General features: G+C 40.3%; 1 protein-coding gene across 1 annotated transcript; it reads right to left on the bottom strand.

The window, feature by feature from the left end:
• Positions 1-559: 559 nt before the first annotated feature.
• Positions 560-1,278, bottom strand: LOC137503320 (zinc finger protein ZFP2-like). The gene is made up of 2 exons (XM_068230871.1): positions 777-1,278; positions 560-726 (listed from the first exon to the last, which is right to left on the bottom strand). Exons 1-2 carry the CDS (start codon positions 1,276-1,278, stop codon positions 560-562), a joined length of 669 nt encoding a protein of 222 aa, XP_068086972.1.
• Between the last annotated feature and the right edge of the window lie 13,786 nt (positions 1,279-15,064).

Here is a 15,064-nt window from a genome sequence, read left to right as displayed (position 1 = left end):
TGGATATGGGTGGGGTATAGTAGCCATTACTGAATGAAGACAGCTCATTTGCGAGCTTTAATCTGAAAATGCAACAACCCGACAACATTATCGAGATCATTTTGCAGTTGCTCACAATCTTGTAACTTATTTATTACTCTGTACAGAATAACATCATCTGCGAAAAGCCTTATCTCTGATTCCACTTCTTTACACATATCATCGATATATATAAGAAAACATAAAGGTCCAATAACACTGCCTCGAGGAATTCCCACCTTCATTTTTACAGGGCAGGATAAAGCTCCACCTACTCTAATACTCTGAGTTCTATTTTCTAAAAACAGAGCCACCCATTCAGTCACTGTTTTATCTAGTCCAATTGCACTCATTTTTGCCACTAGTCTCCCATGATCTACCCTATCAAATGCCTTAGGCAGGTCAGTCGCGATACAGACCAATTGACCTCCTGAATCCAGTATATCTGCTATATCTTGCTGGAATCCTACAAGTTGTGCTTCGGTGGTATAAACTTTGCAACAGTATGGCTTCTCTTCTGGTTGTGTCCGCATATGAACAGTTAGGTCAGACTGCCTTTCTTTGTGAATGATTTGCCACAGACATTGCAGCTCTTTGGCGTCAAGCCTGTATTGGCCCGCATATGATCGGTCAGACTGCCTTTCCTTGTGAATGATTTGCCACAGACATTGCAGCTGGAAGGTTTCTCGCCTGTATGGGTCCGCATATGTTTGCTTAGTTTGCCGCTTTCTATGACTCGCCTGCATGTCTCCGCATATGTTCGGTAAGTTTGCCTCTCTTTATGAATGATTTGCCACAGACATTGCAGTTGTATGGCTTCTCGCCTGTATGGGTCCGCATATGAACGGTTAAACTCCCTTTCTGTATAAATGATTTGCTACAAACATTGCACCTGAACGGCTTCTCGCCTGTATGGGTCCGCATATGTTCGGTTAGTTTATCTCTTTGTATGAATGATTTGCCACAGACATTGCAGCTGTATGGCTTCTCGCCTGTATGGGTCCACATATGATCGGTTAGCTTACCTTTCTGTATGAATGATTTGCCACAGTCATTGCAGCTGTATGGTTTCTCGCCTGTATGGGTCGGCATATGAAGGGTCACAATACCTTTGCTTGTGAATGATTTGCCACAGACATTGCACCTATAAGACTTCTCGCCTGTATGGGTCCGTATATGAACGGTCAGATTGCCTTTGCTTGTGAATGATTTGCCACAGACGTCGCAACTGTTAAGCTTCTCGCGTGTATGGCTCCGCATATGTTCGGTTAGTTTACATCTCCGTATGAATGATTTGCCACAGACATTGCAGCTGTATGGTTTCTCGCCTGTATGGGTCCGCACATGAACGGTCAGACTACCTTTGCTTGTGAATGATTTGCTACAGACATTGCACCTGTAAGATTTCTCGCCTGTATGGGTCCGCACATGAACGGTCAGATTGCTTTTGATTGTGAATGATTTGCTACAGACATTGCACCTGTAAGATTTCTCGCCTGTATGGGTCCGCATATGAACGGTCAGACTGCCTTTGATTGTGAATGATTTACCACAAATATTGCAACTGTGAGGCTTCTCCCCTGTATGGGTCCGCATATGTTCGGTTAGTTTACCTCTCTTTATGAATGATTTACCACAGATATTGCAACTGTATGGCCTCTCGCCTGTATGGGTCCACATTTGATCGGACAGCCTGCCTTTGCTTGTGAATGATTTGCCACAGACATTGCACCTGTAAGGCTTCTCGCCTGCACGGGACCGCATATGATCGGTCAGACTGCCTTTCTGTATGAATGACTTGCTAGAGACGTTACAGCAGTATCGGTTCTCGCTCGTGTGAGACCGCCTAACGCCCGGCCTTTTCCTAAAAATTTTATGGGATACTGAGCATTCGTTTTTAATCCCACCTTTATGCAATCGCGTGTCCCCTGTCAGCATTTTCCTCTTTGTAAAGCATTTATCAGAAAATCCGCACACTTGGAGCGGGTGGATCCTAAGGTATTTCGACAAGCTGCCGGGTCGATCTTCCTTGTGTCTCTTCAGATGTCGCAAGAGGTCCAACTTCCTAGCCAGGACTTCACTGCACACACTACACCTAAAACTAGATGATCCGCCGTCCGGAGGTTGATGATCTTTATAGCTCACCTCGGGTCTCGATCTACAGTGACAAATTAAAACCATGTGACCAATAGTTCAACAGACAAATCCACTACAACTCTCACACAGGGAATTTGCTACTGGACATTCCAATCACTGATATCCAGTGCAGAGAGCTCGTTACTCATAAACATTACATTCCTGAGAGTAAACATCATCTGAGGTTAAATTTCAAAAGCTCTCACTTGTTACGAAAAGATATTGCGTCTTTTCTCAATCACGATATCACGCGCAAGTAACTTGTCACGGTTTAGAAATGTACGAGTTAATTTTGAAGAAAGCATGAGAAGTGGTCCAGCCTAAAAGGGTAAATACTCGTACAAGTTCTTTAATCCAGCACATATAATTCTATCGAAATACGTAGTCTGTTCTCCTACATAAAGAACGGCATATGCTTTCGAGTTTTGATCTTGTTGAAGCACTCTGCGCTTTGTTGCAGGCAAGTAATAATTTTTGTAATGGACCTTGTTCTTGAGGTTGTTTGAGAGAATGTCTGTGTTGTAGATATTAATAAAGTTGAGAACTTTTGTCGACATTCAGCAAGATCTGTTGAAACATGGCTAATCATTTATGAATGTTATTTGTCACACAAATATACATATTGTGTTTGTAAATTGTTATCATATCACTATACCATTTTATTATGTCACTGTGTCGCTTTTCCGAAATATGTATCTTTGATGTGCAATCAAACATAGCCAACCTACATATAGGACGGTAGGTTTATACAAGGACGTTCATACTTACTACCATGTACTACATCAGTCTACGTCTTAATTCCCGTATTTAACACGGAACCCACTAATCCTGATGAAATCCTGGAAAAGCTGAAATATAACAAGTATACGACGGCTCTCTCGCTAGCATTGATACTGTCTTTTCTCCTCAAGACACTGCTGTTCAAGACATTATGAAGGCAACACAGAATATGGCATTGGTGGTAGCGTTTTATTACAATGTTCTAATATCCTGATTTTGAAACCAAACGCAACCTATCATGCCCTTGAATATTCTTATACGCATTACTTTAACAATACGGATAGAAGGAGCATGAAAATCAATGCTTGAGCCAAAATTCGAGATGACAAGACGTTGAATTGCACCGTAGTGGATATTGCTGCCATGTATAAGAAGGAATATTAATCTATTTATTTCAAAAGATCACGGGCAACGTGATTATTTTTAGTGGATTCATAACGTAGTTGGATAGCATCCAATTCTGAGCCTGTCTCCCCACCACAGAGTAGTTCTACATATTCTACGGAAGAAGGGCGGGAAATGTAAATTTCTTGGTTAAAGGTGAGATCCGCTTACAACTGCCACATGGGAAAATCGATCACGCGGTCTAAAATATATCGTAACATGAACTGGTACTTTACAATTCATGCTGTATGAACTGAATTCACATGGCCCAGTCGAATGCATGACCGGCTCACAAGCAAAGTAATGGGAGGCTCGACCATGCATTGTTACTGCACTCTTTGGAGAAAATAAGTGGACAAATGAAAGGGGGGCATTGATTCCAGATATGACAGACTAAATCTGTTGATCATCAAACAAGATATTGATGTTGACACCACTAGACAACAGGGGGCAGAAAATACGACACTGGATTGTATGTCATGCGTTCTGTGGCATATCACACCAAGCAAACGTGCAAAAGCCTGTAACCCTTCTTTTTTACGTGAATACGTGATTCCTCTGACAAGTAATTTATCAGGTTCACAATTAGTTTTCAGTAAAATAATGTTTCATTTTGCATTGATAAATATTCTGCACGAACCAGCTATATTGCTGTAACACGTGGCGCGTCCCAGGTGACGGATACGGGTTCCCCACTGGCCTGCCGATGAATATGAGCAAAATATAAAAGCTATCGCGTACCAAACATGTACAAAGTCTTTAATGGCAACTTCGGCGGAGATGGAGACGTTCACTAGGGACCAGATGGCGGAAGAGGTACACTAAATTTCTGGAAGTTAATGCAGAAAAGAGGGTAGCGTTTCTTCTCTAGAGGAGTGGCTGCAAAAGGCATCTGTTCTCCATGTCCGCAGCTGCGTTACTAAATTCCGTCATGAGCCCTTAAATGCTTCAAGACAAGCCGGCCGTAAGATAATACCGCTACGTCATTACAGAAATATGTCTCATGGTAACGGAGCCAAGGTTAGTGCAGCCCCTAGAAGGGACGCACATTGGCAGTGCCCAGTCAGCATGAAAAGTATGCTAGGGTTGCCGTCGTACGGGCTGTGACGGCTAGCCATGCTAGTAACCCCATTTTGTATCCCATCATTGAATTATGCCTGGATGAAGTAGCGAATAAGCCACTGCACTTGAGAGAAGGCTTGTAGGCATCTGAGAGGTGCGGAAAAAAAGATGGAATAGAGAAAAGTCATGTGAAACGATATGTGGTTACTAACTGGTGTACAACAGAAACCGAAGAACAGCTCCTGGTGTTGACATTGTCATATCAGCTAAATTTGACGGTTCAGTCTCCGAGGTGCAAAAGTTTGACAATCGCTTGATGTAACTCGTCCGCATTGGGGAGAGAAGGAAATTCCAATGTTTCAGCGCAACGCTCCACAAACTGACGTGCGCATGGAAACCAAAGATGCGTTCTGGGCACCGCCTGACAAGAAGACCGCTGACTATCTTATCGCTGCCGCTGATCTGAATGGATGTGTCGGACCGAGGAAAGCAGAACAAACAGTCCATGGCGTTCATGGATATGGAGAAAAGAACGACGATGCCCAACAAATTCGCGATTATGTAGAAACTGATCATCGCAAACACGCGGTTCAAAAAGAGTGATATTCATCTACTTTGTACTACAGTGGCCCCCATCCAATTGGCATTGCCTACATCCTTGTGAGAGGGTGAAATCTCGAAGATGTTCTAGAGATAACAGTTGCCCCTTATTAAATCCTTGCGATGCAACAACGACCAGTCTTCTAAGCTGTGGATGAAGTCACCAAGAGCCCAATACTTCACAGGAAGTAGACAAATTGGGATCAAATGATTGCCCCTGAAGAAGGAGACTAACGTCGTTGCAAAAGTTACAGAGTCACAAATCACCGTAGTTAAACTGAGGCGGACTAAACTGAAAGACGCCTTTCGCTCTATTCCTGGAACAATTAAGTCAGGGCGACGACAACGAAGGATTAAACATGACATATGGCCAAGGAATGAAGATGTTAAATATGCAGTACGGTTGAAGAAGCAGCTGTACCACGAGTTTCTTGCTCGTTGGAATGCCTACAAGGCAGCCACTCGTAAAATGAAGGAGGTATTTGCGTAACAAAATCAAACCGGTAGGCAGGTCTATATGTGAAACATGACATGCGCGAATTCGAGCGGAATTTTTAACGGCTAGTCCAATCGAGCCATCGCAAAACGTCAGAAGTCAAACGTTTTTACTGCATCAATGAGGAAACAGACGACTTGCTACTGGTTAGGCGGGAAGCGCGAGTACACTGGTGGAACTATTTTGACAACATCTCAATCATGGAATTTCCGTATCTACCAATCCTAATAACCTCCGCTGTTGAAGGTCCAACGTAGGAAAATTACGTCACTGAAGTCCAGACTATGCTGAAGGAAATGAAACCAGGGAAAGCCATCTGTCCCATTATCTTCCAGCAGAGTTTTGTTTCTCTCAATGGGGGGATGCAGCAGTGTGGCTAAAGCAAGCTTTTCAACCATATCATCAAAGAAGGTCAAAAACAAACAGACTAGCGATGAAGTATCAATTCAGAAATAAGGGAAGCCCTGCCGATTTTTCTAATCACGGCCCGAACATACTTCTGAGCCTCACAATGAGAGACTTAGAACAAATCTTCGACAAAAGGATTAGCGATTTAGACAAACAAACAACAAGCCAAGCTGGATTTGTGTAAAATTGTGGCGCAATAGGAGAAACCCATGCTGCCGGACTGTTACTTGAGAAACACTGTGAAAAGAATAACAGGCTTCATCACAAATTTCTGGACCCTTAGAAGCCCTTCCATCGGGTACTTCATGACCTAATCAGTCAGCCCTACAAGTACATGGCATTCTAGAGCACCTTGCTGAGAGGGTATAATTGCTCTACAAAGAACAAATGAGTTGTGTTCAAGCTAACGCAGGAGCGTCTGATGACTTCCGCATAACTGTAGGAGTCCGTCAAGGCCCCGGCTTATCAACACTGCAGCTCATTCTTGTGATGGACATAATTACCACAAACCAACGCAGTCCAATACCATGGACACTTCTCTAAGCAAATGATATCATTTGGCTAAAGAGAATAAGCTAGACCTGCAGCGTCAAACAGAAGACTGGAACAATCGACTAGCGCAATAAGCCCCGCGCCTCAACAAGAACAAGATAGAATACATTGCATTACATCGTCGAGAAGTTGGAACCATGCATGTTGACGTTGAAGATATAGCACGAGTAGAGATATTTAAGAATATTGGCTCCACAATCTATGATTATGGCCGACTTACTGATGAAGTCAACTTAAGGATATACAAAGCCTGACTGAAGTGGAGAATGACAACAGGCGCCCTTTCGAACTTTGGACGAAGGGCCATCTCTAAACTAAGTTCTACCGAACTGATATCTGTCCTATCAATATCCATCCTGTCGTTTTCTACGCCAACGAATGCTGACCAGCTCTAGAGGTAGAACGCCAACTAAGCATCATGGATACGAAGTTGCTTAGGTGGAAGGCTGGCATAATTAGACTAGATCACATTTCAAATGATGTTATTAGAAAACGTTTTGGCATTGCACCGATCCAGAAGAAAATTGGGGAAAGGCGTGTGGGCTGGTTTGGGCATGTGTTGCGTGTAGAGGACGATATATTGAGAAAGTCACACTATTACACAGAAAGTCGGTGAAAAGAGGCGCTAGGGACGAACCAGACAGCACAGACTGATAAAGTGCACAACGGCCTGAAAGTTGGAAGACTACATGCAGACATGGCCCGAGACCGATCTAACTGGAGTCAATGAACCACAACACCGGACCCTGCCACCAGATGCAGACTGATGAATATTGTTACAAAAATGAAATGCAATGGATATTTTACACATCCTAACATTCAAATTAGTTCATTGTATGTTCAAATTTTCTCCCCTAATGCCTATGTCCGATATCTATAAAAACTATTTTTCAAAAAATAGTGTTTGAATGTCTGAACGCTTCTGGATTACCTGTTTAAGTGACTCCTATAAATGCATTGTGAAGAAAAAATTATAACTCAAAAAAATAAAAGAATGGGTATATCTGTGTTAAATGGGAAGGGCAGTCAGAATATCCGGTGAAATTCTATGAGTACCTACAAGAGGGGAGTCCGTCAGTGTATTCTAGCCTGAATAGAATTTTCCAATTCATATGTCTGCTTACATACGTCATAGACAGCAGACGATCATATTAATCAGTTTGTTATTTTCACTCCGATCACGCCTATAAATATGAAGACCATGGAGGAGTGGCACAAAGTGGTCAGCTCAGGGCCATGTGACACTCAACGCTCTAAGGCTGGAAGGAAGCCACATAACTAAGTGGTTACTTCAGGACCATGTGTCTCTACACAAACGAAAGTAAGCCTTATCACTAATTATTTAGCTCAGGACGATGTGTCTCTCCACAAATGGAAGGTAATCTCATCACTAATTGGTAACCTCAGAAATACGTGTATTTCCACAAGTCAGCAATTAGGAAATTTTATGAATCTTAAAATCTTTTCTTATGTAATTCAATACCCAACTGGCAAGGCAAATAGTTTAGACATTTTAAAGGAAGTCATTTAAGTTGCGGCATGATATTTGCTGAAATGAGAGTGAGGAAACAATAGCGCCTGAGGTGAGATATAAAACAAAGTGGGAAGTAGCAGATAAGATCCGGTCGGCTGAATCCTTCAGAAGCATCTAAAATCTATGATGTAAAATGGACTAAGCTACGTAGACAATGGATTGTCCTCTGACATATACGCCAAGAAAAAAGAAGACACATAAAATGCATGTCGCTTTGCAGGTCTCTGCACAAAATATGTTTAGAAAGTAGGAAGCTAATTTAGACTCCATCAAAAATAGAAATATGATTGTGTGTAAAAAGGATTCATAAGCAACATTTTGACTGGTGGTCATAATACAAGATTGTTCTCTAACGTAGCCTATTGTGTCCTGTTACACATGAATTACAAAGAAACAGAGAGTGTGAGCTGGTACTTGGTAGTTCTGAGGACCGACATGAATATTTCTTGCCACTAGTTGTGAAAGTACAGTAGGAACAAGTCAGTGCATCACATAAGAGCCGAGAAGACTCTAACCACTCACAAAATCAAATAAACCATTCAGAATTCATAGTTTCCATCACAAATCTGGTTTGAAGTCAAACCTTAGGCTATGACTAGCCATCGCATGACCTGCTGATACAAGGGCTTGGTTAAGAGCACCAATCCGAGACTATACAATCATTTCACACAGATTATCAAAGATCACTTCACACAGTAACCAACAAAGGTGTGACAGCAAAAAATTAATTTGCAATGTCACAACTACAGTTCAAAAACACTACTGCATTAAATGTTTTAAAACAGGACATACACTTGTGGTACTTTGTAAGGTCAGTGACAATAATTACAATTTTGAAATAATATTATATCACTACGTTATTTTCCTATTATTATTATTATTATTATTATTGTTATTATTATTATTAGCATAGGGCAACAAGTATGTATACAAATATATAGTATTTACAAATATACACAGACAAGAAACATGTTTTATAGCAGAATGTCCAGTTGAGTGATCCACTGTATAGCTTCCTCTGTTGGTTCCAAAAAGTCACTCGGGCTACCTGTGTAGGAATGTCGTGTACATTCACTTACAATATGGGGATCATCTGTCGAGATGCACCACAGTCGCACTCTGGTGATGAGATATATTTCCACTTATAAAGGGCATCCCTGCATCGTCCATGATTTGTTCTCACCCAATTCAGAGTGGTCCAAATCTTACGTGGAAGATGACGTTCACCAGAAAAGATGTTGTGTAAGGAACTGTCTGTGGCAACTTTCCAGCGACTTCTCTATTCTTCTAAAGGGTGAAAATTCCCATCAGCCAATGCGACAGCATCATGCAAAGATGGATGTCGTGACTCCAACCTCGTTACCTTGAGAACAGGAATATCATCCAAAACAGGCAGTTGCGGGTTCATTTCTATCTTCTTGAACTCTCGGATGGGAGCATTTTATCTTTTAAAAACAGGTGGCATTATACCTGACAGAATTGGGAGCCAATAAAGGGATGTGGACTGGATAGTACCAGATATTAACCGCAAGCTAACATTCAGTTGAGTATCAATTAGTCTTCTATATGGGCTATCCAGCCAAACTGGTGCACAGTACTCACCACACGAGAATACCAGTCCCAAAGCAGATCATAAAGTCTTTGCTGATGAACCCCAACTTGAGCCATACAATTTCTGAAGGATAATATTACATGTTTTGAGCTTTTTTGACAGATTCATAAGATGTTGTTTGTAAGATACTGCACCCTTGAAAATTGGTTATTGGTTTGTATGGAAAGAATATTTTATTACTGGGGTGGAACAATGCATAAAATTATCATCCAGGAAGGAGATTTCAACTCTGACTGTCTCTGCTAGCACGCAGCGGAACAGGTTTTTTCCCCCGCCGTGTAAGCGAGTCTGGGTTTTTTTTGTACCTTGTTGAAGACACCAGATGAGTAGCACGTGGACACGAACTCTACGAGACCAAAAGCGATCAATACTTTGAGATTTTGACGTCATGATATTTAACCAATTGGATCGCAAGGTTAGCCCGATCGCTAAATCTCAGCCAATAAAATTCAACTAACAAACACACCTACGTCTTGAAGAAATAAATACCCATGTATCTGTGGGAATCGCTCTCTTTTGCTCTTTTGCTTTTTTCTGTCTTCAGTTGTCTACGTGAATAATTGCTTCGTACAAGTACAAGTCATCGTGTTGTAAGAGCACATGTGTGATTGGAGACGGCATATACGACGTTGAACATTACAAGCATTCATTTGATGAAAGATGATATTTTTTCTGCTTCTGAGGAAATTTTGTGATACGGAAATATTGGAAACGCAGCAGTTCAGATTTCCTTAATTTTATAAATCTGAGGAAATTTTAAAGTACGTAAAACTGTGCCAGCTTGGAGAATCGAGTGTGTGTTGGGAACTATTACTAAAACAAACTTTTTAGTTTCAGCTTTCACCAGAAGACGGAAGATTACTAGCAGTCCTGAACTATTTCGGAAAAATGGAACTTCAACATTACGACGGAGTTTGTAACTGTCCTAAGTCCTCATCTGCTGCAGCCATGTGTAACTAAAATGTGCGGCATAATTCAGCCCAGGGGAGAATAATATCGGAGATGGAGTTTGGTTAAATATTCACTGATCATCAACCGAGTCCAGAAGCCAAGTGTACTGCAGATAAGATTTTAAATTATACTTTTCTCTATTTTCTGTTGCAATAATTATGTAGACGTAGTCCTTGCTTGAATATTTGAGATCATTTCTAATAGTCTTTGTAGTTAGGAATTTCACTCTTCTTTCACTGGTGTTGGTAGATTTGATGTGTGTGAGAGTGTATTTGGGACCTATAATTTGTTCTATTTGTATGAGTGCTTCGTGACATGTTCTCACTGTCCCATGATAAGTCGAGGAAAGGGTTAAAAATATTTGACCCACGCGATAACGTTTATTAATTTATAAATTAATGATGGAATAATTTTTGAATTATTTGGGACAGAATATCGACGTGTTCTGTGAACTTAGGATTTTTCCTTGATGTTTTGTGGTTTACCATAGATTCGAGATAGGATAGAGTCATCTATGATTTCATCAAACCATAGCCTACGATGACGCGACCGCGCGCGTATAATAATAATAATAATAATAATAAAAATAATAATAATAATAATAATAATAATAATAATAATAATAATAATAATTGATATTATTACGGTCTAATAGAATGTTTAAAGGTCATGAGTGTAATTATTACTGTGCTTATAAGTGATTAATGTGTGCTATATTGAAGTAGATGTAGGCCTGGAATATTGGTCGTGGCTTGAATGTCCACAAATTTTGCATTTGCTGTTATTGGTATTTTTGAGACTTGTAAATGGATCTTAAGATAGGATTTTATTTGTGTGTCCATTACATGAGTCAGTTAAGGAAGAGAGTGTGTCTTTGAACATAATTTCTTCTTATGCAGCACATATTGATCGATAATTTCAGATAATAGGAGATTAAAAATAACGTAGTCGTGACTCATAGACCGTATGCGCGAATGCTTATTTATCTATGACTGTAGGCAATTCTATGGAATTTTAGTGATGAATTCTACTATAAAATTATCCTGGAACATCGTTGTGGAATCTATTTCTTTGGAAAAGTGATAATCCCGCTACAATCACACACCAAACGATCGTAATGGTAGCCCTTGTCTGATATCGTCATCAGGAGAAACTCTCATATTTCAAATAAAATTTAAAATTAAAAATCAAGAGATAGGTTTCGATAAATCTATTTGATAATATTACCGTGGACCAAAGCTTGAATGTGAGATGGATATTTTGTAAATGTGAATTTCATGGTGATATTTCGTCATGATGTGCGTACACTGCGTGCGTAAAGTTTCGAATTTCTTGTTGTGTGGTGGCGAGCATATTTGGCTCAATTATAAATCTTTAAGCAATTTTACGACGGAATAAGATAGATTAGGATCTTTGCTTCGAGGGAAAATACTTAAGCAAGGAACGCGTCAATGAACTAAGCTCACAAAATGTAAAATGTTTACAATGCGAGAATTTAAGTCATTATTGTGAGTTGTGCACAACACTAGGTCAATTGACACAAGAGTAAAAATCGAATGAGTTGAATGTTGGACTTCAAAATAATTTAAGTAAATAATTTGTAGCATAAGTAATTAATTAGAATAATATTTGATTAATAGAAATGATTTTTTTTATTTTCCATGTGAGGTAAAAAATTGACTCACGGCTAAATAAATCGCAGAGTATTGTTAATTTAAATAATAATTTGAAAATCAGATTTTTGATATTTCGAGATAGGATTTTCTTAAATAATAAGTTAATTTATTTCCTAATACGATTTATTAAGACTCAGTTTCGTATCTTTGCAGAATGCAATTTAATGAAGGACTGTGGGTGAATTCCAGCAGGGAAGAGCTAAATATTTTTATTCAAGATTTTGAAAATATTAATGGAATTTGGAAAGTGCTAATATTTTATTTAATAAATGTTAAAACCCATTTTTTCAAGTGTTTTCATTTGTCGTCAGTCCTTAGGTTGTCCCTATCCTCAATAATTTAGCGTTGCCTGTAAGCGAACGTTCCGCCTCTGGGACTTTTGCTTACTGGCTGAGCTGCCCGGCAAAACGGGGGCAATAGTGTGCGATCAAGTGTAATCCACAAATATTTGGGATAGCTGCTATGCCGAAGTTCTTGGTGACAAAAACGTATGTGAAGTTTAATGCCAGCTTGGCGATTATTCAGGTGAAAACATGACACTTCTGTTTTGTTAGATTTAGGACACAGTTGCCATTTCTTGAAGTACGTTTCAAGTGAAATCAGGTCTCTTTGTAGCACTTCTTCTGTCACACTAAGGTATCGATTTTGAGTGGCTAGTGTTATGATATCAGCATAACAAAATGTTTGCGATGATGTTTCTGGGAGATCGGAGATATACAAATTGAACAGTAGGGGAGACAGTACCGATCCTTGAGGTAATCCATTTATGAGCTTCCTTTCTCTACTCATACTATTTCCCATACACACTCGAAATCTTCTGTCATTGAGCATATTGCTTATAACCTGCACGATGGTCCTACGGGGTGCAATTCGGAGAAGATTGTAAATTAATCCTTCTCTCCAGACTGCGTCAAGTGCTGCTGTATGATCAATGAATACAGCTGAGGTCTTGAGTTATTTCTGGAAACCTGCTTCCATGTGGAATATCAGTGAAAGCACTTGATCGCAGCAGCTGCGATTTGGCCTGAATCCAGCTTGATCAACTGTAATACGCTGAAAAATAGTTGCGCTGATTCTGTTGTGGAATAGCCTCTCAAAACGACGGGCAACTGGTCTATAACTGCTTGGGTCAATGGCAGGCTTACCTGGTTTCAAGATGGAAATCACTTTCGTTCGTTTGAATTCTGCCGGGAGTTGTCTGTTCTGTAGAAGATCGGTAAAAAACCTTAACAGCCAACTTCTCGCATTCTTCCCTAAATGAATGCGAAATTCTAGATGAATGTCGTCAAAATCTGGAGCTGTACCTGGTTTAACGTCTTTGAGAGCAGCATTGATGTCTTGCACCGTAAGCGGTTGTGAATAACTTGGTGTGCGTGGTGTTCTTGATTCCAGAGTTTGGAGCTGGCGCCGTATGTATTTGGTATGTTCCTTATCTGATGGAGTTTGGGAAGTTGTGACGATGTGAGATGCTACTTCATCCGGAGTAACTCCAGACTGTTGCTTCACCAAAGGTGTCCTTCCTCCAAGTTTTCTGCGGTGCCCCCAAGATCTTCTACTGGAATGAGTTAGGTCGATATTCTCCACTGTCTCAATCCACCGTTCTCTGCGGGTAGTATCCATGCTGGAAAGAAGTTCATCAGCTATGTCTTCATCACCAGTATGAAGATATTAGTTATAGAGTGCATCAGTCTCTACATTCCAACCAGGGATGTATTCTTTTCTATAGCATACTCTTCTTACCCGCCATTGTAACTGCATCTACGAAACGCTTGTATTTGTGCTTGGGAGCAATCCACCTAACACATTTATCCAGTTCAGTGGTGAATGTTGACCAATTTGCTTTTCTGAAGTTCCTCCGAGCATGTGGTATTGGCCGTACAACAGGAATTTGGATGCCAATGTCCACTACAATGGGGCCATGTTGACTGTGGGGAAAATGTCTTAACACTTTACGACTGGTATGTAAGGGCTGTCCTGCATCATTGCAGCTAACAAATCACAAGACAGGATTGAAATCCCTATTTCATGCAGCTGACTGGAAAGTACCAAGATCTTTTGGGTCAAAAATCAGATGGAGATTGTTCATTTCTGTCTATTCTACGAGTTTCTTTCCACATTCATTGTCATTCGAGTACTTCCATAGTTCGTGATGGCTGTTGAAGTCGCCTATATAAACTGCAGGGTGTTGAGCAGTCGGGAGTACGGTACCTGACCACTGTGCGTTTGAGGTTTATAAATGTCATAAATAGTAACATGTGCCACTCGCACAGCAACACAATGGATGTCTTCTTCTTTGTTTTGAAAGAGCAGTGAGGCATCTTGGATATTATTACGAACATAAGTAGCTATACCATGTGCACTGTGATATGTTGCACGAAGAGCTGTGAAACCATTAATGAGGTCCCTTTTCCGAAACTCTTCTTCAATGGCTGTAAGGATTTCATGTATACCCACAACATCTATATTATTATTCAGGATAACTTTGGATAGGTAGTCACATTTTGCTCTGCTGATGCTTTCTACGTTAAGCTCGAAAACATGGATGAAAGTTCCGATGTTTCTTGTCTGGTTGCTCTGAGAAGAGCCATTTCCATGAAATACTTCTGCCATTGCTGGAGGATCTTTAAAAAGATAGGTCCAGCAGCTACAGTTATTGCTTTCTTAGCACCACCCGGGGGTCACGTGTAGGGCACTCTGAGGGTAAACCTACAGACGTGAAGCAATAATGTACCGCCTATTTATCTACTTTTATGAGATAATAAATTCACTTACTTGAAGAATTCTGAATTTTTTTAGGCAACCTGCACAAATTTAAAACTCCACTTGTACCTTTCCATTTTATTAGTTAATACTAA

Source organism: Anabrus simplex, chromosome X, assembly GCF_040414725.1.
Source record: "Anabrus simplex isolate iqAnaSimp1 chromosome X, ASM4041472v1, whole genome shotgun sequence".
Taxonomy (NCBI): Eukaryota; Metazoa; Arthropoda; class Insecta; order Orthoptera; family Tettigoniidae; genus Anabrus; species Anabrus simplex.
Note: the sequence above shows the minus strand (reverse complement) of the source record. Positions and strands in the feature narration are given on the sequence as shown.

Coding starts and splice junctions, on each gene's coding strand:
- LOC137503320 (XM_068230871.1), bottom strand. CDS start 1,278: ATGCGGAGCCATACACGCGAGAAGCTTAACAGTTGCGACGTCTGTGGC. Junction 727..776: donor GAGAGGCAAACTTACCGAAC/ATATGCGGAGAC, acceptor AACTAAGCAAAC/ATATGCGGACCCATACAGGC.